Source organism: Rousettus aegyptiacus, unplaced genomic scaffold, assembly GCF_014176215.1.
Source record: "Rousettus aegyptiacus isolate mRouAeg1 unplaced genomic scaffold, mRouAeg1.p scaffold_m13_p_4, whole genome shotgun sequence".
NCBI lineage: Eukaryota > Metazoa > Chordata > Mammalia > Chiroptera > Pteropodidae > Rousettus > Rousettus aegyptiacus.
Genome location: NW_023416307.1, coordinates 66329457 through 66356577, shown reverse-complemented (window position 1 = coordinate 66356577; position 27121 = coordinate 66329457). Strand labels below are relative to the sequence as shown.

The 27121-nt window shown below is 32.7% G+C and overlaps 1 protein-coding gene and 1 pseudogene across 9 annotated transcripts in view; both read right to left on the bottom strand.

Annotated features, from left to right (window-relative positions):
- CBLB (Cbl proto-oncogene B) overlaps window positions 1–27121 on the bottom strand; it is a 200431-nt gene that overhangs the window by 67721 nt on the left and 105589 nt on the right. For all 9 annotated transcript variants that reach the window (XM_016151503.2, XM_016151498.2, XM_016151501.2 and 6 more), the window contains 4 exons: window positions 24566–24703; window positions 21304–21391; window positions 18594–18725; window positions 7744–7947 (listed from right to left, as the gene is read on the bottom strand). In XM_016151503.2, coding sequence (XP_016006989.2) covers window positions 7744–7947; window positions 18594–18725; window positions 21304–21391; window positions 24566–24703 — 562 coding nt within the window. The remainder of the gene's footprint in view (window positions 1–7743; window positions 7948–18593; window positions 18726–21303; window positions 21392–24565; window positions 24704–27121) is intronic.
- On the bottom strand, window positions 5575–5691 carry LOC118602622 (annotated as a pseudogene).

Here is a 27121-nt window from a genome sequence, read left to right as displayed (position 1 = left end):
ATTATTATTGCTGTATTTCACCTTTAACTCTTGTCCTTAACTGCTTTAGCAAAGGCCCCGGCCCTATGGCTGGAATTAAGTCACATTAAAAAGGTGACACTCTTCTAAAAACACTGCAGATGCTGATCAGTAAACATAAACTCTTTCTTCAGGATCAGGAATACTATGGATCCTTCCTCACATTTATTATTATTAGAAAAAGCAAGAATTAGATGCTATGTTATTTTTCATTAGTAGTATGTATTTTAATTGATGATGGTGACATTAGGAGGATGTATAAAAAAAGATAAAAGACAATTCCCTTGATCTATAGTGACACCTGTTTTTGTTCTAATATAGCAATTTGTTAAAGATTTTAAATACTTTTTAGAAAATGCAATATGTTTAAAAACCAAAGGATTCATCCGCTAAGTCAGGTTGTCAACATTTTTATTTTGTATGCAAATCTTTATTTTGTTTGTAATTTTATGTATTTGGTGAATAATACACTCTATAGACATGATTGCTAAGGAGCTGTTAAGACTCCACTTTACACCTTTGGCAAAATGAAACAAAATTCTGACTACCAACAGACACCTTTTCTAAGCTTTGATCTGACTGAAGCCAGAGAGAGGGATGTGATCTTACAATCACACCCTGGACTTCTTGTAAGGACTCACATCAGATCCAATTATCCTAGAAATTCTGACAGATCAAGATACAGGTAATGATCCAATTTTAAGCAAAATCCAAAACATCTTCTAGTTAAAATCAAAAAAGAGACTTTATAAAAGAAGGTGACCAATACGTTGTATTACAGATTTATAGGTTCTATTTGCTTCTGTAAGATTAGCATTATTAAATAAACTTAACTTATAAAAATACAATCTATATGTTTAGTATGCTACTATTTATCAACTCCAGTTGTGGGCTATCACCATAGTAACAGGAATATACAAAGAGCTCAGTCCTCTATATAATGGAAGCACTGCTAATTTGAAGAATATGATATGCTTAAGATAGGCAGAAATGATTCCGCAATATAGTCATCAACCTGTTCATAAAGGAGGAGAAAGATGAGGATTTGAAAAGGCAGATAAAAAAAAAGCTGAGTTATTCTGCTGGACGATACTGACTGTCACTTTTGGAATTAAGACAAAGAAATGGTTTTAAAAAGAATGAATAAATGAATAAGGCGAAAAAGTGAGTAAAAAAAAAAAACAGGAAAAAAATTAAATTAAAGTAGAAGAGCTATTATGTCAAAATTACCACATGATATTTATGATCTCAGCTGTAAGACAGAACTAGATAAAACCTATAATTTGCTGTATTGTACAATATCTTCAGTCTTCGGATCGGAACAAAGATAAAAAGATACATAAGATCAGGTCACTGCCCTCAAAAAGCATGTGAGTGTGCATTTATTATGACATTTAATAAACAGTCACTGAGTCTGTTTAGGTGTCAGGGAACACAAAGATAAATAACACACTGGCCCTGGCCTTAAGAATTAATAGTCTCAATGAGAAGACAGTCCTCTAAACAAAACATTAACAATTTATTTTAACTGCTGAAACAGACGTACTTCTACAGTGCTACAGAAACATAACGACATAGCAATATTTTCCAGTTATTCAGAATGAACTGATGCTTGTATCTATACTAAAATTTAGGTTTTACTGAAAGTTGAGTGGCAGTGATTTATGAATATTATAAAATTCACAATCTGTTTGACTAGAGGCAGATCCCTGCAGATATTTAATTGAAATGTTTTCCTCAACTTAAAAACAAATAATTACAAGTTTTCTATATTTCACTAACTGTCATAGGAACGTATAGGAATAACAGTGACTGCAGTGAAAGCTTTATTAAACGACACTGTTGATTGCCCAAAGAGCCACCGAAGTGGGACTTCAGGGACAACAATGTCTGGAGGTGCCATTCTCTTCTTTCGGTAAACTAAAGAGAAGACTAATATAAAAACTCTCTCAGCTCCCTTGACAGAAAGCTCCCCAGCGTGCCAAGGAGAACCAAATATGCTTGGTCTTGAGAGTGGTGAAAAGATCAGGGAAAACCATTAGAGTCATCTTCGAGCATTCTGCTCATTTTACGTTACCAGTGATTCCTTCCGCTTGTCAGCGCCACCACTGAAACAAAGCTCGTTTCAACTTAATTCAGTGGAAAACAGGCTGAGACTGCAACTTTTTGCAAACTCATACATGACAAATAGTTTCCCCACAAGCAGTAAAGTATACAAAGTTCTTCGAAGAAATACTCTTAAGGCACAACTCCCCTTCTCTGACATGAATCAATGAAAGAAAATCCATTTAGTAAAGAAAACTGAAATGCCTTTTTTTCTAGCCAGAAAACATTACCATCTAGGTCATCTGAACCACTTGAGTTGTTATATACTTCTCAAATACTTTTCTGTCATTCCCTATTCCCCATGTAGTCAATAAATATTCTTTAAATGCTTGGACCTGGGGACTGCAATTTTCTTAAGGGCCAGAAAGTAATTATTTCAGCCTTTGCCAACCAAGATGCAAAATCATGGAAATTATGTAGGTACTTATAAAATCATTTAACTATATTATATAACCATTTAAAATGTAAAATCATTCTTAGCTCGCAGAAAAACAAAAACAGGCCATAATTTGCTGACACCAGGATAGATTATAGACAATGTCCAGACCAACAGGTTATTAAATAAAAACAAAAGGTCTTTTGCACTAAGACCTAGATACTTTCAATAAGAGCCTGCATGATCTATAAAACTATCCAATAAAACAGATATCCAAGATAACAGATATTTCTATTATATTTATCTTAGATATTTCAATATCTTTAGAAATGTTCTATAACTATGTGGTTCAATATGGTAGCCACGGCATAAGTGGCTATTGAACATTTATATTAGAAAACAGATTTAATACTCACTTATATATCAAATAGCAGGGCCTAATTGGAGTCGCTTGGGTTTTTGGTGACTAATTAGGTAGGTGTAGAGCATAAATATTTTTCTGTTAATACAAACAGATCATAGTTTTAATTATTTTTAACTTCTGGTTAAAATTTCATTGGATATTAGTGATTACTCATGATGTACAAGTAGATCTCATTTTATTGAGCTTTACAGATACTGTATCTATGAATTAAAAGTTTGTGGTAATTCTGGGTGGAGCAGCCATATCAGTGCCATTTTTCCAACAACATTTGCTTACTTCATGTCTCCATATCACATTTTGATAATTCTAGCGATATTTCAAATTTTATTATTATTATTATTTGTTATGGTGATCTATGATCTTTGATGTTACTATTGTAATTATTTTCAGGCACCACAAACCATGCTCCTATAAGATGGCAAACTTAATTGATAAATGTGTGCGTTTTGACTGCTCCACCAGTCAGCCATTCCCCCATCTCTCTCCCTTTCCTTGGGCCTTTCTATTCCCTGAGACACGATATTGTAATTCAACCAATCAATAACCCTACAATGGCTTCTGAGCATTCAAGTGAAAGGAAGAGTCACACATCTCTCACTTTTTTTCCCCATACATCTCTCATTGTAAATCAAAAGCTAGAAATGATTAAGTTTAGTGAGGAAGGCAAACTGAAAGCAGAGGTAGGCCAAAAGCGAGGCTTCTTGCTGCAAACAATAAACCAAGTTGCGAATGAATGCAAAGGAAAAGTCCTGAAGGAAATCAAAAGTGCTATTTTAGTGAACATGCTAATGATAAGAGAAACAGACTATGGTTGATATGGAGAAAGTTTCAGGGGGTCTGGACAGAAGATCAAACCAGTCAAAACATTTTAAGCCAAAGCCCAACCCAGAGAAAGGCCCTCTCTTCAATTCTATGAAAGCTAAAAGAGATGAAGAAGCTGTAAAAGAAAAATCTGAAGCTCCAAACCTTTTTGAGCTTGGGTTATGAGGTTTAAGGAAAGAAGCCATCTCCATAACATGAAAGTGCAAGGTAAAGCAGCAAATGATATAGAAGCTGCATCAAGTTATGCAGAAGATTTAGCCAAGATAGTTAATAAAGACGGTTACACTAAACAACAGATTTTCAGTGTACACAAAGTATCCTTGTATTGGAAGATGCTATCCAGGACCTTCATAACTAGAGAGGAGAACTCAATGCCTGGCTTCCAAACTTCAAAAGACAGGCTGACTCTCTTGTTAGGAGCTAATGCAGCTGGTGACTGTAAGTAGAATCCAATGTTCATTTCCTATTCTGAAAATCATAGGACCCTTAAGAATTATGCTAAATCTACTCTACCTATGCTCTATAAATGGAAAAAACAAAGCCTAGATGACAACATGGTTTATTGAATATTTTAAGTCCACTGTTGAAACCTACTGTTCAGAAAAAGGATTTCTTTAAAATATTACTACTTTTTGACAATGCATTTGGTAAGTCACCCAAGAGCACTGATGGAGATGTATAATGAGATTATAATGTTGTTTTCATGCCTGCTAATAAAACATCCATTCTGTAATCCATGGACCACAGAGTAATTTTGACTTTCAAATCTTATTAAGAAATACATTTTGTAAGGGCGCAGCTGCCATAGATAGTGATTTCTCTGATAGACCTTGGGAAAGTGAGTTGAAAACCTTCTAGACAGGATTCACCATTCTAAATGCCATTAAGAACACTTGTGATTCATGGGAAGAGGTCAAAATATCAACATTAACTGAAGTTTGGAAGAAGTTGATTCCAACCCTCATGAATGACTTTGAGAGGTTCAAGACTTCAGTGGAGGAAGGAATTGCAGATTTGATGGAAATAGCAAGAGAATGAGAATTAGAAGTGGAGCTTGAAGAGGTGACTGAATCATTGCAGTCTCAAAATAAAACTTGAACCGATGCTTTTTATGGGTGAGCAAAGAAAGTTATTTCTTGAGATAGAAACTGTTCCTGGTGAAGATGTTGTAAACATTCTTGAAATGATAACAAAGGATTTAGAAAACTTCATAAATTAGTTGATAAAACAGCAACAGAGTTTGAGAAGACTGACTCCAATTCTGAACGAAGCTCTACTGTGGGTAAAATGCTATCAAAAGCATCACATGCTACAGATAACTCAGATAAATCATTCATGAAAGAGTTGATCGATATGGCCAATTTCACGGTTGTCTTATTTCAAGAAACTGCCACAGCCACCCCAACCTTCAGCAACCACCACCCTAATCAATCAGTACGCATTAACACTGAGGCAATATCCTCCACCAGCAAAAAGATTATGACTCCCTGAAGGCTCAGATAATGGTCAGCATTTCTTAGTAATAAAGTATTTTTTAAATTAAGATATATACATTGTTGTTGTTTTTTAGATATGCTATTGCACACTCAGACTAGATTATACTATACTATACTTAGACTATAGTATAGTATAAGCATAACTTTTATATGCAATGGGAAACCAAAAAAACTTGTCCAACTCACTTTATTGTGATGTTCACTTTATTGCAATGGTCTGGAAGCAAACCTACAATATCTCTGAAATATGCTTGTATGTTATATTACAGAACTGAAAAGACCTTCACAGGATAATTAGTTTGGCTGTCTTTTTTTTTTTTTTTTTTTTTTAACACCTACAGCACCTGGACTTCCTAGCTGGTCTCCCATCCAAGTACTCCAGGCCCAACCCTGGTTAGCTTCCGAGATCAGATGGGATCAGGCTTGCTCAGGGTGGCATGGACATAGACAAGCTGTCTCTTTTAAGTAAATTATGTGTGACATGTTCCAAAGATGGCAAAAGAGGCACGTTGCATGTTGGCTTGCAGCTAGAGTTTTAAAGTTTAGAAGCCTTGGAATAAAGTGCTACTTCTGCTATAGGGTGGTACTAGGATCTTAGGCAAGTTATTTCACCTTTTTTTCCTGAGTTTCCTCCTATGTAAAATAGGACAATAACATTAGCTTCTTCACTGAGTTGGTGAGATCAAGGATTTAAGAAACTATAATAGGGCCAGAACAACGAAATCATAAATCTTATCATTTTATTACCAATATTAAGTAAAATGAATGATAGTATATGATAAAAATTCTAGGATACACACCATAATCTGACTTCATAGAAATCATTTCATCACTCTGCATGTGCGACAGCTACATATGGGGTATTGGAGATATCGCTGTATTGTTATCCAGAACACATAACTTTGAATCCTGGCTCTATAAACTACTAATGCAGCCAAGCTGCATGACTAATCTGAGCCTCATCTCCTTATCTGAAAACTGAGAAGAATAATATTTACCTCTTCAAGTTGTTGAGAAAATAAAATGTGAAAAAGTTTTGTTCACATAAAAGATAATATGGGTTTATTGATAAAGAATTAATCTTAAAGTCTCAATTCCTTGTTCCAATTTGAGATTTCTTTTCTTGTTCTTTGTTTAGGGTTACTGACTAATAATTACTTCCTTTCTTATATCATTCTGGTCAAAGGGATCACACATTTCAAAACTAAAAGTTAAATGTCATTAGGATTAAAGAGTGGAATCAAGAGTAATTTCTCCAAGTTAAATTATAACATTTATGAAAAACCAATGAAGTGAAGAATAAAAATCATCCCAGACCAAAGCAAAATTTGAGAGTAGCCATGTTGGTGATTTTAATCATCTCAGTATATAAAAATTTGTATGTAAAAAATCCTAAGGGTATGTCTTTGGTGAGCATGGAACGCTGGAACATAAAAAATCCAGGAGGCTGAGACATAAACTCTGATATAACCCTAAAGGAGTAACTTAAAGATATGCCTCATATGTTCTCTGCACCAAGTGTTTCCTTACCAGACAGATGCATATGGCAAATATAATCTGATGCCATTACTCATTATCATCACTCCATCTAGATGCAAACAGGTTTCATGTTACCTGCCAAATTGTAAAGAACTGCAGCGGTTCTATAGGTCTGTGTAGGCTAAGTCTGAATTCAGCATACATTAGTGCCATGATAGATTAGCCATGTCAGCTATGAGTCAGGGGGTGTGGGGGTAGCTTCACACTGTTTGCAGATGCTTTCATACTACTCGCTGCCATATCTCTGATATTGAGAGCATAAAACTTTTGAGTATAATCTGAATTTCATGTATCTTTCTGTACAGGGAATAGCCTGATATCTGAGAGTTTAGTTCTCTTGATGACTGTATTTCCAGTGTATAAATTACTCAACTGGCACTCTGGTCCATTGACTGCTCCCTTGTGAGCTTGGTGGTTACATAAACTGCAATTGGACAGTAGCATCCATTCTCAGTGAACTGATAAAGTCAATTTTCTGACTCGGCAATATTGATAAGCAAACCCCAAACTATGGTAAATTCACAAAAGTAAATCTTCTGGGGCCTCTTAGTAACCAGATATAAGTCTGGCTTTCCTGGTAAGAAAATAACTATCAGATGCTTCTTTTAGATGTCAACAAAGCCTATTTCTAATCTCATATTTCCAATTTTAATAAATTTTTCTTAAATTTTTCTTCACAGATCTGCTACTGCCAGTCCTAGATGATGTTTAGTTCTATACAAAAGCTCTCACCATCTCTCACTTTGAAGTTTAAAACCAATGAGAGTACTTTGAGTAGAGCCTAGTTCTTTCTCAGTCTATGATTTCATCATCCTGTCAACATTAGTTATATCTTCACCTTTCTTTTGATGCCTGAATCTTTCTTTCCAAACCCAAGTACACTCATACCCCATTTGTGACAGCAAAATTTCTTTTTCATGCCCACAAACCATCCTAATTAAACCTACGTTTTCTGGTTTTACCTTTCGAACATTTGCCAACCGATTCATCATCAAGGACTCCTCTCGGTCGTCGTCGTCATCCAAGTCCAGCATTGGCATTCCGAAGGGGTCAATGATGCTACAGCACCTGGAGCCTTCATCTCTTGGGTCAAAGGGGTCTACGATTATGGGCTCTGTTCCTTTTATTTCACAGCGACAGAAGGGGCAGCCCTGGCCGTCTGACTCCTGAACAAACACAAAAAAATGTGCTGATCGGTCTTTGTTCAAACAAAACAGTATCAAGAGAAGCCAATGTCCTACAACTATAAAAAGAAGCTGAAAAAATGAAGTTTTAGATTAGACAGAGAGGGAGGGGGGAGATCTGTCTTGAAGAGGTAGTAGAGTAGAAAAGGGAGCCAACAAAATATATGATAAATGTCCAGTATTTCAAACTTCAAATTTTTGAAGAAAAATTTCTTTAAAAAAGGTTGATTTGCCAAAGAAAAGGAGACTAACTTTATTTTCCTGGATGCTCAGTTATAATTTTAACATTATCAAAACTTTATAGTCCTACAGAAAACTGGAAACTGAACCATGTTCCTCCTTATCAAAAGGCGCCAGTGCTAATGAAACATTTTATTAAAAGGAAATTTTTGACAAAAATTCATTATAAATAAAGGTACTGGATTAATTAGAACAATCCATTTCAAAATCCATTCTGGAAAAGTTCCTGTGCATATCACCATAGCAAATTTTGCCATTTTAATTGCCAAGGTCTTTTAAAATCTTGATTTATAAAGTAATCAGTGAGGAAAAAAATAAAGTAAACCATCATCTGTCCTGAGAGCTGAAACATCCTGACTCATCTCATGTGCAATATACTATTTTGCTTTCAGACTAAATACTGCAAAAAGATGTGCAAATACTTTTAGGCCAGAAATTCATTATCAGTAATTATTAAAGCTTTTATTCAAAGTTTCCCGCTCAACTCAATTTGTCAAAACTAACTGCGCTAAGAATTCACAGTGGGCAAGGAGACTAGGACAAGACTGTGTTCTCACCCCAGCCCTGCAGATAATGCTGCCTTTCAGAGTTAGGTGGTATACAATATTCACCATCATATTTTTGTTTCTGCATTATACTCTGACTTAAGTAGTGTGTCATTTAAAAAATAGTAAAATTCATAAAATTATTCTAAGGCAGAAATGGGATGAATTAGCAATTTTTAAGATATAAGATAAAGGATGCAAAGAAAGCTAACATCTTTAAAGAAACCATTCAGTACTTAATTCAAGACTGCCCCATCTACTTGGTCTGATGGGAAACTGGTAGTCTACCTGCCCTACAGGGATACTCTGATCACCAGTAGAATAACTCTCTCTCCTCTGGTGGGAAAATCGCTGAGCAACCATTCTGAGGCAGATCCTGTAGTAGGTAGTTTATTCTTTCCCAAGTGTCACTCAGATTAACAAATTGAACATCTACATTGCCACGGAAATTGTCAAAAACAAACAAACATTCTTTAGGTTGGGAAATGAAAAGAAATTGTAACATTCCCTTTTTTTATCTACTGTTACATAATTTGGCAGAGAAACTAGGAATGGTAAATGGTTGAACTAAATTGGCGAAAACAACACAGACATGTTAATACAAAATCCTTTGACATTTATTGCCACACATGCTAAGTTCTGTTGGGCTTTGAGGCAATATTATTAAATATTATGTTCTCCATCATTTTACAGATGATAAAACTGAGACTTAATTCTTCTATCTTAGAATTGACATTTTCTAACACAGCAGTAAATATTTAATCAAATCTAAACCTTTCTCCTATTTTTCGATAACAAGAACATTAAATTTAAGTGCATATTCAATATGTGTTGTCATCCAGGTAAAATTTCCTTATTATAAAAGTTAAAAAGTATCCATACTGTGTGCTTCTCGTGAAGTTTTCTTACAGATCTGCATAACAAAATTATAAAAAGATATTTTTACATATAAGAGCAAGAAATGAAAGAGCTAATGTTCTTTGCATCTTTAATGTATGAAGGATGGAAAGCAGTATTCTGGGTCCTAAGTTGACATTGCATTTGTTCACACACTAAAAAAAAAATTATTACAGAAAATTTTAAACATATGAAAAAGCAGAAAGTGTGATAAATCCATATACACCTGTTACCCAACTTCAACGATTCGTGCCCAATCTTGTTTCATCTGTATTTTCACTTGTTCCCTCCACCGATGGATTATTTTGAAGCACATCATACACATTACATAAATTCATCTGTAAATGTTTTAGCATGTGTATCTAAAAATAGAAAATCTTCTAAGATCTAACTATAATACAATTATCATAACTAAAAATGAGTCCCCTCAACTTAAAACATTAAAGTCATATTATTTTTGAGTGCATTGCCTAGAATGTTTGAACCACTGTATTTGACTACAAAGGCTTCTGTTAGAACCTCCGAGGTCAATTTGCACACTATTTTGGTTAAGGATGACTTATAGTTTATGTCATCTATTTCCTAATAAAGAGTAACTGAAAAGATTAAGTTTAGAAAGGGAAGGAGGTGAAAGACAATAATAGCATCTTGATGACACAAGAAAGAGACTAAGAACAGTTCATCTAACACTCAATTTAGGTTTTACTCCACCTCTCCTGTCTGAAGTTTAATGCTATATAAATTACTGTTGTATGTTAGAGTAGCAGTTTTAGGAACATATATCACAAAACATATTTTCTATTCAGCTTTATCTTTGTTAAGAGTTTATATTACTCACTATATCAAAAAACAGCTGCGATGTACATCCTTTTTAATATGCAAACATAGATCACCCTAAATGTGCTTCCTTAATGGTATTTACACTAATATGACTTCACCCATCACTGTTTCTCTGTAAACCAACTGTTATATGCAAATTAAGTTTAACCATAAATTCTCAAATGCCACTTTGGTACTCCACCCTAGCTTCTGTCAGATGCTTGACTGAATATCCACGAAGAATGTCTTCAACAAGCACATAATTCATCAGCATTGCACCTCAATAATTAAAATAATGTTTCTGTCAACATATAGTTAATGTAGGATTAAGAACCATATGTTAATGAAGGGAAAAAAAAACCAATAAATAACTCCCTTTCTAGTCTCCAACATATAAATATTCTGAGAATGTTAAGAGGAAGTACTGGGGACTCCACCGTTCTAATTGACTCAGTAGATTTCACTTCTTCAAATATGAAATACTCCTAAAAAAAAGGATGCAGAAGTTATCAGTGAGTACTACACTCATCTGAAATATAACTATGTACTATGCTCATAATACAATAATTCAGACTCACACACCAACCTTTAATACTATAAGTTAATGACATTAAATATAACTTTAGGTACCCCGAGAACAAATCAACATTGACAGAAAAATAGAAAAATTATATTTCCAAAAAACTTTACCACTTACCAGCAATACCCTAATATTAGCAGTATCATATCATCATCATCTTTTAGGCACCTTCTATATTCTGTTAAATATTGTCCAGATGGATATTATCTCTTAAATAACTTCTTTTAATTTTTCAAAGATAAATATTATATAGTACAATTTCTTTGTTTTCAGAATAATTATTTGAGGACACACTTTAAAGTCAGTTACTTCATGCTTTCCACATAAACAATATTATGGAGGGCCTGAGAGAATACATAGGACTTCATGAGTCTCACTTTGCAGTGTGTTTTATATTTTTGCTGTGCATGTGTGTTTTCTGCCTTGGTAACTTCTAGTTTACATTGCCTTGCTATATCTCAAGTAGATTTAAAATTAACATAAATCTTTTAAATCATGGAACAATTATAAATAGATAGATAAATGGATACATAGATCCATTTCATGAGAGTAGACTGGATCTATAGTAAGCATTTTCAGTGCATAACAGAAGCTCGATAACTTTTTGTTAAAAGAATAAATGAAAAAATAAATGAGGACAGCTAGTAGTAATCCTAGACTAAATAACCCAGAGTGGGAGAGCTCTTTGGGTTTGGTACTCTTTTATGATGGGCAAGGGAGAAGACACTGATGAATGCAGACAGGACTTCTAGTTTTAATTTAGAAGGTCCATGAAAATAGTAACTCAGAAAAGGAGGACAGATATTCTGAATCAAATATTTGGATTAGGAGCATAAATCCACTAATTAATTACAGCTGTGTGACACTGGATAAACCATTTCACCTTACTTGTAGGGTATAATGAGAGCATGTGCGTTTTAAGGGACATCTGAACGATAGAAATGAATTCAAAGCTTTCCAAAGTGCTATGCAAATTCCAACCAGTATACTTACTATAAAAATAGTCTCAAGAACAAAGAAATATAGTACGATAACTAAGGAAATATATCTCAGCATCTGAAAAAAGTTCATGAATCCATAAGAATTCTATCTTGCTATAAAATGAATACAATTTAAAAACTACAGAATCATCAGTGTATATAAATTAAGAATAAGCAGAAATATGAGATATCTTTCTAAGTGATACTATTGGTTACTATATTAGGAACAACAATAACTAAAATTCCAAGCCCTATTGTATTAACTCATTTAATCCTATTAGGTAGGTACAATTATTATACGCATTTTACCAATAAGAAAATTGAGAGCTTACATAATTTGATGAAGGTCACACAGCTAAGTGGTACTGAGTAAGAAATTACATACAGGAGGTCTGTTTTAAGAGACAAACTTTTCATCACAACAATATCACTGTACTACACTATAAAATCAGAATGTAGTAACTCCTCAATCTTAGATTCATAGGCTAGGTTAAAATAAAGTTTAAAATAGCTGCTTACTACCATTGAAAACCGAAAACAAAATATATAACTATTTGTTCAAAAATCAAGTTTCAAATTAAAGCAGCTACTAAAACCAATGAATATTGTTTCCTCTAATTGATAAGTTTCAGCTTTTAATGGGAAGATGCAAAACTTGTCCAGTAATTATAATCTTAATTGGTTTTGCTTTTTTTACATAGTAATTGCTTTCTTTTTAAATATTTGTTTCTAGAATCCAATTTAAACCTTTAATACATGAAGTTTACAAGGGTTTGCATTCTGTAGACATTTTATTTAAGGGAGCCAACTTTTAAAATACTTATTAAAGGCCTTTGTTAGAGCCAACTCAAAATGCTTGCAAAGTGCTAATATCTGCCATTATCCAGGCATGTCACCATGAAGTACGCATCTACTTCATGTAGTTACCAGACTGAGTAGCACTAGTCTACCAGATTTCCTTTCTCATATGTCTCCTCTTTTACATTCCTGTCATCTGTAGGATCATGAACTCTAGTCCTCCACATTATCATAACATTTTGAGACGACTCTAACACCCACTATGTGGCTCCCACAGTGAAAGAGGAGTTCCCCCATTTTGTCACATTTATATAAAAAGACACAGGTGTAATCAAAGACAGAAAATCAACATAAAACAATCTTAAAGGCAAATATTATTTTCTGTTTTGCAGTACTAAGACAACAAAATTTCACTGAGGCTAGAAATGTGAAAATTGGTTACTTTCAAAGATAGATACAGTAAAAGATTATTTCTTAGTGCCCTAAATGTGGTTGTGCTGGCTTCTCACCTCTCTTAGAAAACTACACATTTTTTCCTCAGTGATGCTCTCTAAATACAGGACAGTCATAAAACTCTTTAAAATCAGAGCTTACTGATTTTTATCTACTGATTTTTTTGTGAATTACTATTGTGAACACTGCCATATCTTTAAATTATTTTGTAAAATATGCAGAAGGAAAAAATTAATTTTACTTTTAATTGAAGTTCTTGGTTATAATAATAAGGCTAAAAATCCAACTGGTTTATGTGTATTCATTTTAATTTTGTAAGCAATATTTGAGGCACACAGTATGTGCCATTCATGAGCTCAGAAGCCATATTCTAGACTCCCAGAAAAATAGAATGAAAACAATTCCTTACTTTACACCTTATATAGTAACCCTGCAATATCACCAATATCACCAATGCATAATACGCTACTATAAAAAGGAAGATGTGTAGGAATTCAGGGTGAAGAAGAAAAATGTTTTGTTAATATCTGTGAAATAGGGTGGAAGTGAAAAACACTTTACTGCCAAAGGTACAACAGAAATACCACACCCAGAGTGACAATACTTCAAAGAATGCCTCTAGAGAGGTAATTATTCAACTTACTTAGTATTCTGTGCAACCTCTGGCTTGCTTATTCAATTTATTAAATCGCACAGATGTTTCAGAAGGAGAAAAAAGTACCTCACACCTCTTTGGAGGCATGACTAATGGGCCATTATGACAGCAATTAAATAGTAACCACTTGCAGCCTCTAACAACTGACACTGATACTGTGCATTTCTTAGAGTTTCTGTTAATTACACAAAATTTAAATCTCCAATGAATTTCAATTAAACCAAAGTAGGCCATCAAATGAAAGGAAAGGAAACGTTGGTGAGGAATGGCTTGCTAGAATTTCACACTGGAGTAATGTTTTATGGTCAGGGTTTAATATTTCCTATTGGACTCTGACTGATTTATCAGAGCTTCTTGGCAAACATGCAGCCTTTAGAATCCTTTCCATATCCGCATACCCAACCACAGTAGCAGAACATAACAAAAATGTCTCAGATCCATAATTAAATTAGAAGGATAACAAGATGTTCATTTCGAGAATTCTTAATACTGTGCCCTTTATAAAACTATGATTTAATTTTAACTCCTTGAGGGTAGGTACTACGTTGTAGTGTTCTTAGCTCAGAGATTAGTACAGAACCTGGGCCATATCAGCTGCTTAAGGAATGTTAAATGAATGAATGAATAGATTTGAGATCTTGGAGAATGATGAATAAAACGATCCATGTCTGTTTCTGCCAAACCATTTAGGGAAAGCAAAATAAATTATTCCTGTACATAATCAAGTTTGAAAATTTAATTTCCCTATAGAAAAAACAAACAAGCTTATAAAACAAAAACACTGCCTTTAAAGAGAAAACATGGATTCTAACCCTGTATCATTTTTAATGAAGCTAAAAGAGACATATATTACAACCTTCACTCAGATCCAGCAACTTATTAAGTCCTGCATTTCCAATTACACCTGCAAGTTTAAATACAATGCTTGATACACACACACACACACACACACACACACACACACACACACTGAACTATGAAAATGTTTAATAATTTTGTTCTTTTTGTTCTCATATTCACCATTAAGGTTAAATCCAGTGCAAAGCTCATTAAGGCTACAATGCAATTTTATTTTATTTTTTTTAGCACATCTAACATTTGTCAAATGTGTTTTAACTGGATTAACTTTATGACTTTGATGTTTATTAAATAACAGGGGTATTTTGCAATAACATGTTTAAATGATTGTCAAGCACTACTAGTCATACAATATGAAAGCTGCTAAAACAGATCAGTTGGTGTTGACAGGAAGCACCACTGTGTGAAATCTGTACATATTCAGGTTATCCAAAAGCGGAAATGTTCAAAAGTTGAAGCTTCCTTTAACCATTTAGATCCTACTAAGATAGAGAGACTACAAATGTCACTTCGGAATTCTCAAACCTTGGCCTAAGACCACTTGTCTTCGGGGTAGAGAAAACTTGAACCAAGAATCACTGTGCATGTTTCTTTGTATAAAAAAGCGATAAAAGGAAGAAAGTCAGTCTTACTTCCTCTAGGTTAGTGCCGGTATTACTGCAAGCAATAAAAGTAAAATAATGTGGCTCAAAAACAAGTGGAAAAAAATCAAAATGTGAAAAGTTAAAGGGAATCGCCTAGCAGCTACTAAATGGAACATATTCTTAGGATTCATTCTCAGATCTTGAGCATGATAAAAGTTCTTCAAAAAGATAGTTCTCAGAAGAAAAATGGAAGGAATAAGTCATTACAAGGGCTTTTTACAATTATTCTACAATATCAATGTCTTTATTTAATATAATCTTAGTCTTCTTCTTCCTTTAGATTCTAAAATAGGTAAAGCAATCTAGATTCTAGGAGAGAAACAAGTAAATATATAAACATTTACAATACAGATACAATGAGATATAAGAGCTTACAGGAACATATATCAGAATGTAAAATCTATCACAAATATTTATTAATTGTAAGCTGTTGTGTGTGAGAATCTAAAAAATGCTAAAATAACGTCTTTGCATATTTTTCATTAACCTATACGCAAAATTCTATGATCAGATTAGAATCTAATCTAGTGACGTAAGTGTGATTTAATTTGGTTATTATTTCAACCTTCTGAGTACATCTGAATTTGACATTTTGCCGTTACTTTTCTTAGTAAGCTACTACTTTATTACTACGTTCTTATACAGCTCCTCCTAAAATTTTACTCAAACACGGTTTTCAGTGCTTGGCAATTTATACACTTCCTCAATTTTTAAAAGTAAAACTGAGAAGTACTTCAGAGTAAAACAGAGAAATAACAAATGTTAATTCACTTCATGATTTTTCATATTGCTCTAAAGGCCTTATATGAAAATATGTCCAATCATATCTTCATATAAGGCCTTTAGACCAATATGAAAAATCATGAAGTGAATTAAGGAATTGATTAGCAACTAGCAAGAGGAACTACATCACTTGGAGAATGTACAGTAAGTAATATACAGAAAAGTAATAGTGATGCGAAGAATAAAATAGCAACAAAACAGCCCTGCCAAATGAGAAATATTCCTGTCTTTTCCACATAACATACTTACTGCAAATAGTTCACAAACTTATTAAATAAAATATATAGTACTGGCCCTGATATTTTAAAAGATATATTTCTTTCAAGAAGTATACAGAATGTAAAATAAAATCTTTGTTTTATATTCTGCCACATCCTTTTACTTATCCTCAGGCTACAGGTAAACAGCTATTTTGTACAATACTTTAAACAACAATCTTTACTAATTAGAGGTTTCTGCCTAACTAATGGGAGCTTCTGAGTTATAAACAAATTAACTTCCAAATATGTGGTATCAAGTTAAAGATGCCAAGTCCTGCAATAGTGTGTTTGCCTATCCTCCAAGACTGGGACCCCAAGAGAAGAGGCTGAAATACACAGGCCAGGCATCAAGGCAGAGAGTACTGGAAGTTTCTACCAGCCCCAAATTCTAGTTTTCTTTCGAGAAAAATGCAAAGCTTTTAGTTTCTTTGTACCTCTGAGAACCATGCTACCATACTCAAGGCATAAGTCAATCAATCCCAATTATGACAAACACAATGGGCCTCTTTATCAGTTTAATGTTGTGAAATACTGAATGGTTATGAGATAAAGCAAAGTATCTTAAGGTAGTCATAATCTAGTCAGTCCAGCACACAATCTATGGTATCATCTATATAATACTTTCTATAGATACATTTGAAACATACTCGCAAACAGTATTGCCTTCTACCGGAGTAACTAAATTTACTACGTTATTTATGAAAAGACATTGCTAAGTCTGAAAAAGTATTAATGTCAACATAACTTAAATGGCAATTCAAGTGCCTCGGAGCTGAGAATGAGTTTGCTGATGCTACACTGAGCATCCCCCTTCCTCCAACTTCTCCTTGTACTTCACAGAATTTGCCAACATCATAAATGGATAAAGGGAAGTTAGAGCAAGGATATCAAGAAAAACCTAAAGTAAAACGTAAAACAAATACCATTGGAAGAGAGAAGTACAAAGATGCTGAACAAGTTTTACTGAGATAACAAAGATGTCAGAGCTCAGAAATGACTTACAAAACATAAGTAATTTCTTAGTTCTTCCACTTTTTCTGCATTTTTAAAAAATATTCCCAAAGGAAGCGGAGGCCCTTTTATAAGATATGAAAATCACTATATTTTATTACTGAGTAATGAGTTCAAAAGACATTAGTGCTCCTCTGAGGCTGCATTCCCCCTGCCTGACCCCTTAAGGCTATTCTTCCTCAGGCAATGCAGAGGTTCTGGGTTGTAAAGATCAAGGACTCAGGAACAGGGTAGGGATGTTGACTATATACTGAACTGCAATTTTTTTTTTAAAAGGCTTAGAAATTTATCTGCTTTCTAAACACCATCAATAACACTCACTTCAATACTGAATACGTCAAACAGCAGTTAAAAAATGGCTTGATCAAAATATTCTGGGAATCGTCCAAACACTCAAAGCTGGAAATGTGTCCAAAGATCCATTTTAAAATCCCAACCTTTCTTAGAGATAAAGAAATATCAGAAAGCCCTTGGGGAAACCAGTTAATTCTCTAGATCTTATTCAAAAGCGTCAAGTCAATTTATATGTATTGAGCATCTGCCTACAGAGAAGCCAGTTTATCTTAAATTCTGCTTCTGTAAATTGAAAAAACTTGATGCCTGTTTCTGTAGGAACTGTTAAGTATTTGGGAGGCTTTTCCTGACTGAATTATCCGATTTTAGCCTTACAGCGCAAAGGTAGGCATATGTGAGACAGGAGCCACACCTCCTCAGAAGAGGAGTGGTTGAAATATCAGCATAAGATTTATCTACTTTACTTCAGAATCTGACCTACAGAAAATAGAATCTTACCTACAAAAACTTGGGTAAATATGGTTAGTTGGTAATATGGATAAGTGTCTTTCTGAAGTCAATACTATTATAGAAATAGAACTACTTGCGAATAATATAAAATTAAGTTATACATGCAAAAGAATCAACTTATAAAACAGTAAAAAGATCAAATTATATAAATAAAAGAAACTAAAAGACATGAGGTTTTTTTAAACAACTATTCAAACAAAGTACTTATCAGTATTACTTCCTGAATTATTAAGATGAAAATAATTGATAGGGAATATAAAGAAGAGAGACACCCATGTTGCTAATTAAACCTTGATTATACCTGCCATGCTGTAAGGCAAGAGGTGCACATCAAATGCCCGCAAGGCTCAATCTTGACATCTTTGTCGTTCTCAGCACAAATTTTACAGAGCTGAAAAGTGGAGCCCATTTCACAATATAATTCATATTGTTCCTGGAATTTGGGGGGAAAAAATACAGGCAATGTTAAAGCATCTGTACCATGAACTAATAACTTTCTCAAACATAATAACTGAAATTTATCACACTTGATTCTATCAAGATTATGTTACTATTTTAAGATGTTTTAAATTGACAAAAATTTGGTCAACGTAATCATTTTTTAAAAGATTTGAACTTTCATCAGCAATTGTGTAAGCTTTTTTAATACTTTACGTTATTTGTTTTGTACTTTTTCTTTAGAAAGGGACTTGCTTCAATAGTCACAGTGACTCAAAAGACAAAACTTACCGTTTTAAAAGGCAATTGAATAACTTACTTTTCTTTACAAATGTCATGTACTCACTGTTTTTACTGTCAAATTACCATGTATATAAGTGACTGAATACTAAATTTTATTTCTTGAATCTCTTTAGAAGTTCCAGAATGGAAGAAAAGCAGCATTTCCCAAGCCCTTCCTGCAATCTAGGAACTGCGGCCCACATGTATTATGTCACATCATCTTCAAAGCATTAATAAAATATATTGAATTAAAAACTACTTCGAGCTCAATATGTTTAAATTTTCCTCAAGTTCTATACTAAATCTCTAAATTGCATACCCTTTTCCCAACCTTAATCACATCAGCCAGCAAAAATTGTTTTATTAAAACTGTTCTCTTGTTTACTAGTTTAGAACCTCTTGGTACAATAAAATTATCAGTGTTCAAATACTGAAGACATAAGTATATTGGTGAATGTAAAGAAAATACAAAAACAAAAGTGTTCTTTAATAGGGACACAAAAAAAGGAATTATAGAAAGTTTAAATAAGGCAGTGCTCTGGTCTAGTGAAGTGTCTCTGTACCTGGCACTGGGTAGAATAAATAAATAACAATATTTAATCCCTAACCTACTAAAAGATCTTACAATCATGCTGAGGAAAAAAAAAAATATATATATATATATATTTATACATATACATACACCTGCATAGATACACACACGCACATATAAATTAAATCTACCACAGTGTATATGTGTGTGAGACTATATGCATAATTTTTAAAGAAATTTTTAAAAAAGACAAGAGAGAATGGACCAAGATGGAAAGAAAATAAATTTAAAGTGATCCAAAAGAAATTATAAATCACTAAGTCCCTAAAATAATAGATAAGTATTTATGTTTCTTATAGCATCCAAAGGACCAATTTGCAATTATAAAAAAAATTACAACCTAAGCTAAAAACTCAGATGCGAAATTCAATGTAACCTAAGAGGTAGGCTAGTCAAATACTTAGATCATTTAACAGAATTATACTATTCCTTTATGTATTTTTAAACAACAGTTTTAAGAAAAGAAATTATCTCTTATAAGTGTTCCTTCACATATATAATAAAATACAGAATCACTACATAATTTCAAAAATGAAAATCATATGAATTTTTAAAGGCTGCCCACGAACTGTACATGTCAACAAGTGTTTTTCACATAATAATATCAAGACCACTGGGAGCGAAATCTGAAGTATTAGAAATAAAATAAAAATTACCTATTGTTTTCTGTTTTTTTAATAGATTCTCATTATTTATTAAACAAAGTACAAAAATATGGTATAGATTTTAGAACTAAATTATATGCAAATGGTCCTTTCATTCTCTCCTTGACTCCTCAAATCTTTTTATTCCTCAGTTAAATACTGTTACTAGTTTGGTGTTTTCTAATTTTAATTTTTTAAAAGTGTATTCATATGTTCAAGTGGTAATTCCTTATTTATTTACAGAAACTGAACTAACGTAATTTAATTTTACAAAATGAGATGTTACATAATTGAGCTTTACATAAATGTAACATAATTAAGCTTTACATAAATTTTACATAAAAAAAGATGCAGAAGTTCCCATGGAATATGTAGAGCTACTATCCTGTTAATGACTTTAAAGTATGAGTATAATATGGTTTTCTAACCTATAATTGCATATTTTGGTATTTTGTAACTTTTCATTTTTATAGAAAATGCTAAAGTGAACACCTGCTATATAGATTTTTGTGTGTATACATTAATAAAATTTTATATATATGTGTATATATAGAGAGAGAATCTAGTGTCAAAAGATGTTTTTATTTAGATTTTGATAATTACTGAATATTACCTTGAAGAAAGACTTTACCAATTGATACTCCCACTCATAATCTATGAGGCTGCCAACAACGGATTTATAAGAATATAATTAATATCTTAAGTAGGCTTCGATTATTAATTCAACTCTGAAAGCTAATGCCTATAATCACTCAAATCTGCTTTGGGGTTTTCTAAACCTATGGCTCCCTCATATTTATCTACCTACCTATGGATTTATCTATCTCCCCACATAAATGCCAATATTATATTTGAAGCGAGAAGATTAACAGCAGAAATTTTTATCAAAAAAATAATGTATTTTCCTTTCAAATACTTTTACAATTCCTTAAGTACTTTTTTTTTGTATTAAATACCTGTACATGACCTTGGCTCTAGCATAAGTAGAGAATCTTATTTCAAAGGCATTATGGACACTTATTAATTATAAATACATTTGCAGAAATTGTCCTTACCTGTGTAACTTTTATATGATCATGGGGTGTAGGTTCACATAATCCAGTTAAATCAGGATTATAACTCCTCCCATCAGGATAAAGGTAGCTGGATTATAAATAGAAACTTTATTACTATAAATATACAAGTTTTAATCGCAATTAAGGTTAATCAGATTCTTCTATAGTCGAACACACATTTTGATATTTCCTTTTTATGTAATGTATCAAGAACCTATTTTCTCACTGTTTCCATATTACAGCCACTAAGCAAACATTTTCAAATAAATACCTTTACAATATGTTAGGTAAGTTAATTTATTTTACTGGTCCCTCATGTTTTCTTCCAAAATACTCTGAATATACACATATTTGCAATTATTATATCTTTCAACCGAAGCTCAGTTAATGTTAAATGTATCATTTTACACCAAGCTTAATACCGCGAGAAGAGAAAAAATGGAATTAAAGCCCACAATTTTCCCACAAAAGTTATTTGAATACTTCCATGGTGCTCCTGTTTCTCCAGTTTCCCATGCTCTTTCTTTCTCTCTCACCTTCCACTCACCCAACACATACACATGTGTGCATACACACATTTAAAGAAATTAGAAAATGTTACAATTCCATGTTTCATTTACTTCAAATCAAGCTATAAACAGAATGGTTTATAAACATAAGGTTCCATTATTAGAATTAAGAACTAAATTATAGTAATACAGCATCTTGCTGTGCCAAAACAGCTTTTACTCACTCTGAAATCCATTAATAATGAAATTTATTGTGTTGGTAAATACCAATTTTAGGTTTTTTTAAATGGTACTATTACTGTTGGATTTCATCAATTCATTCGGTTATGGTTAATTTTGTTCAATAGCCTTCTGTTCTAGATGGCTTGAATGAAAAATTAAGACTATACTACTACAGAGGTAAATATTTTAAATGGAAAAACTATACTAGAACTATACTGTGAAATAACAAAAAAGATTAATCCTTAAACGAAGAGTCTCTGAGTATGCTAGTAAGTGCTAAAATTTACCCAGGAAAACTAGAAAAAATAATGAATTTACAGGATAAACAATTCTCACATGGTAAGAAACAAATTAGTAAAAAAGTTTTTTTTTTTTAAGATTAAAAAAAAGGAGTTAACTATATCTAAATATGGTACAAATTTAGAGTGTCATTATGGGGCTGGGATAAAATTCTACAAATATTAAATGAGAAGTGGTAAGAAAAATTGGTAAGTAACTTTCTTCTTATAACTTAAAATGGCCAATTTTTAAAATTATTATGTGACATTTTGTTCACCACACTTCAAAATCATGTGGAAATTTTAGGGAAAAGTCAGAAATAAAATATTACAAAGATGACAATAAGGTTGCTAGAGGAAAGGGTAAAAGGCAATTCGATGATTACCCACACTTCAGTAATACAGGGTGCTACTGATGAACCCCTTTCGGCAATGAAGGAAGAAAGAATCTTGGCTGGTTATCAAAGTATTCTTTGTCATTGATGTCATACAATATTGGATTAAATATCAAGAAAGAACAGCCAACTCTGATGATAGTTGGACTACATAATATCCTTCCCATGTTTTTACTAATCTTAAAAAAAGACAACTAATATACTTATTTTAATCTAATCTTAAAAATCTGACCATTTTAAAAATTGGATTAAAATTTCAATCTGATCAATTTTTAGTGTACTCTATCCCAAAAGTACAAATTTAACTCACCAAACTCCTGTGTGTGTGTGTGTGTGTGTGTGTGTGTGTGTAAATATTAAGTTAATTTATAGGAGCTCAGAGGCTAGACTAGTGATTACAAATCATAATGTGTTATTTTTTATTGACTTCTGAAAAATAGATGGAAGGCACTGTAACAATATAAATAGGTTATATCGAATTACTCCATTTACAGATTTGCCCACTCATACCCTTTATTAATAAATGAAACCATTCAGGTACATTTTCTTAAAAACAAAAATCCTGCAATTACAGAACTTGGTACCATAGCTTGTCATACAATTCTTATGTAACTATTTCTAAAAAGCTCACGACTTTTAAAAATGCATTATTTTTCTTCACATAGATACCATACTGGTCCCTCATGTAAAAAACAAAACACTTCTTTTCTTTTTCCAACTACTTTTGAAAAGGTAAATCTTAAGTCATTTCCTCTTTACTGACTCTGGTGCACTTTCTCCTGCTAGGTTCTACAACAATCCATACCTTGCAAGTTGTATCACATATATCTCGAAGTTACTCATCAAGATAAAGGGCAATAAAAGTCAGTGTGATGAAATGACACTGAAAATACAACAAAAGGATAAAGGGAATGGCATATGACTAGAATGAATGAGAGAGATGTTTTCTATGAAGGGACCTATCAGATTGATTGTCTCAACTGTGTGTGGGGGGGAAAGTCATTATAATCTAAAAAAACAAAGGAGAACTTTATTTTAAAATTAAAAAATAAATAGGTTAAGATAAACTGAATTGAGCTAGTAACATATAGTTCAGGAATACGAATTCTTACAGTGACTAAAAGAATGGAGATAAAAAGAGAAGGGGTGAGAGCAGGATAAAAAGAAGAAAATCTGGTAGCACTAGTCAAAATAAAAAGTAAAACTAGCAATTTAAGGGTTATGTAAGACAACAGAAGTCAATTATTTTTTTCTATTTTTTTCCAGCACTTTAATTTATTATTAGTTGCAAATATACAGTACACTGGTTAGATATTGAAATAGTTTATGAAACAATCTCCCTGATTACTCTATCGCCCCTCTGGCTCTACACCTAGCCATTACATTACTGCTGACTGTGTGCCCTAGGCCCTATGCCATGCTCCTCATCCTTGTGACCATCTATCAACTACTAATTTGTACTTCTTTAACCTTTCACCCCTTTCTCCCACCCCTCTGGTAATTATTTTTAAAGAATTATCTCTTTATGTATATTAAAACACATAACACAATTTTACATCTATTTTAAAACAAATTTTAAGTTCCAATTTCTTTTCTATTAAAGATATAAACTCATTGTCATTTGATGTTGGAATTTATTTGCCATAACATATAGTTAAATTCAAATAATTAGGTTACCTTCAAATGACTATTTAAAAAGATAAAAAATAAAAACTAAGGAGCATTCATTTCTTAGTCTTCAAATAAAAAACGACCAACCATGTCATCAGCCTCACTATCCATTTTCTCCATCTCAAAGCAGTATGTATTTTTCACATTTGTGAACATGAGCACCCTGACTTTCATATCTCATACTCACAATCCTTCTCTGCTACCATCAATCAGGGCTTGAAATAAGGGCTTGTTATGAGGTATGGTCTGTAAAATATTGCCATCCCCTGTCACATAACCAATGGCCCACTGTCCCAATCTAGTGCAGCTTAACCGGAAAATGTAGCTGTAAAACAGAAGAAAAAAATGTTTATAAGTACTATATGATTTGTTACGTATTTTTAACCAAAGGAATAAACAATCATTTAGAATTCCTGACATAAACTACTATCTTCTAACTTACTTTAACACTGTTGTACTTCTCCATTTATTGATATGTAAAAGAAGCAAAGATCGGTTCATTTAAATATCTTCAGAGGGAGAAAATAATTAAAGTTGTAAACTTTTAAGTGGTTTATTGCTATCACCATTAGGGGGGTACTTTGTAAAAAAGTGATGGTGGTATGAAATAGCTGTGACATAAATCATTTTTGAAAAGTAAAAATTTATTTGTCCATCTCAGACAGAAATTGAGCCAGTTTCTACTGTGGAATTTAAATATTTTATAATTTAAAAACTATGCGGTTTTAGTTGTTAATAACTTGTTTAAAAAATACTTTTTCTTTTAAGTATTATAGCCATGCATCTTTAAGCAAGAGCTCAAAAAAGCTGACCTAAATTAATGAGAAGACAAACTAGATAAGTTCATGGCTGCCATCTAACCCTGTCAAGTTCAATGTCTTTCAATAGGAAATCATAATAGTTCAAAAATATAAATCAAATTAATGATAATTCCCTTAAAATTAATCCCTAATGACAGGAGACACTGACTTGGCTTTAAATTCATCATTATCATTAATTTAGCTGCCTATTTATTTATTTCATTTTAGATCATTTAATTGTACTGCACTCGGTCTTGCCATCATAATATCCGTATTTGGATTTTATAACCCCTTGAGCAGATCAAAAGTAGGTCAACTTAATCTGTTGGCTATATTTGAGTAACCTGGCTGCTCTATGTATATGGCAAAAATAAGCATTTCTTAATATGCCTTAGTTATTGATGAACCCAGTACTGTAAAAATAACTGCCAATTTAGCATGTATAAGAGATATATAATCATTTGATTTAATTAACTTACACATTTCGTACTTCAGTATGCTTTCGTCTTTGAAAAAAATTGGGTTTTTAAAGAAAGGAAGAAAGGAAGAAGTTGTAATTTTTAAATATTAAGAACCTCATATAGAAACTTTGAAGAAAACTTAGTTTTTCTTTAAAAAACATTCTCCTAGAGAGCCTGAAAACCTATCAATTATTGGCATCTTTAATCAAATAAAAACAATTCCACACAGACTTGTGGCTGCCAGTTGGATCCCACATAAAATACAACCTGAGGAACCCAAATGTCTTTGGAAAAGGCCCAACTATTTTCTTTACCATGAAGCCAAAGAGATGAAACACATTCCAAGAGAAAGGCCCAGTTAAACAGATATTCTGGAAAGCAAATATTTATCAAAATCATCTTATTTGTTTACTAAGAAAGTTTTTCTAAACACATTTCCAATATACCATCACACTTTGCATATTATAATTTACCAAAGACTAAATTTTTCATCTTTAACTACCTAACATTTAGTAAAATAAATTCTTGAAGGGCAAGCTGGGAAGAAAAGGAAGGCATGTTCTCAGAGAACACTCTCCAACTATTCTATTAGTAATGAGACCTAACTTTTGCTTCAACACTGTCATTAACTATATCCAGATCTTGAACAAGAAAACATAAGAGACTCAGTTTCCTTATTATATTTACAGAACTGAATCATTTCCCAAATAATTTCTGTATTAAATTTGTAAGATTGCATAATTATAATCATACAACATCTTTCAAATTATAGTTCATGAACAAAAAGATGCTTTGATGCCAATCTAGAAAGTAAAAATTTTGGAAAAACATGGTTGAGAGATTCTGAATGAAACAAAATGACTCTTTTAAATCACTGTCAACATGCAAAATATCTGACTTGCTCTCATGGTCACGAATAAGAACCAAGTCTTCTTCATCTTAACAGAAGACTTCAACATAAGCTAAACTGTTTTCTGCACCCACTAGCTTCTTTTTCTAAACCATATGAATTATTAAATATAAAAAAGGTGGACATTTTCATTATGGCAAAGAAGAAATCAACAATATTGGCTTGTGATTAAAAAGACTTTGTTAAAAGACAACAGCATTTGCTCTACAGATCAAATAAAAATAATATTAGAAGAAAAATGTAGACTTAAAAAAAAATTCCGTCCTAAAATGAAATGACCCCTATATGAAACATCGGTACACTCACAGACATTAGAATAATATCTCCTTACTAAAATGTGAGTGTGCAAGGACAGGTCTCCACTATCACTATTGCTGTACCCAGCCCAACACTTGCCATAGCACAAACGGCCAAAATGTGCTTAACGCATTTCTAGATGGGATGTGGGGAAAATGAGTGAACCAGGGAAGAGACATTTTCTGATCCCAGATTTGCCATTAAAAAGGCGTGATTTCTTGGGTAGACCAGAGGAGCTGACCAAATAGCCAACCTCTATGAGTCTCACTCAGCTT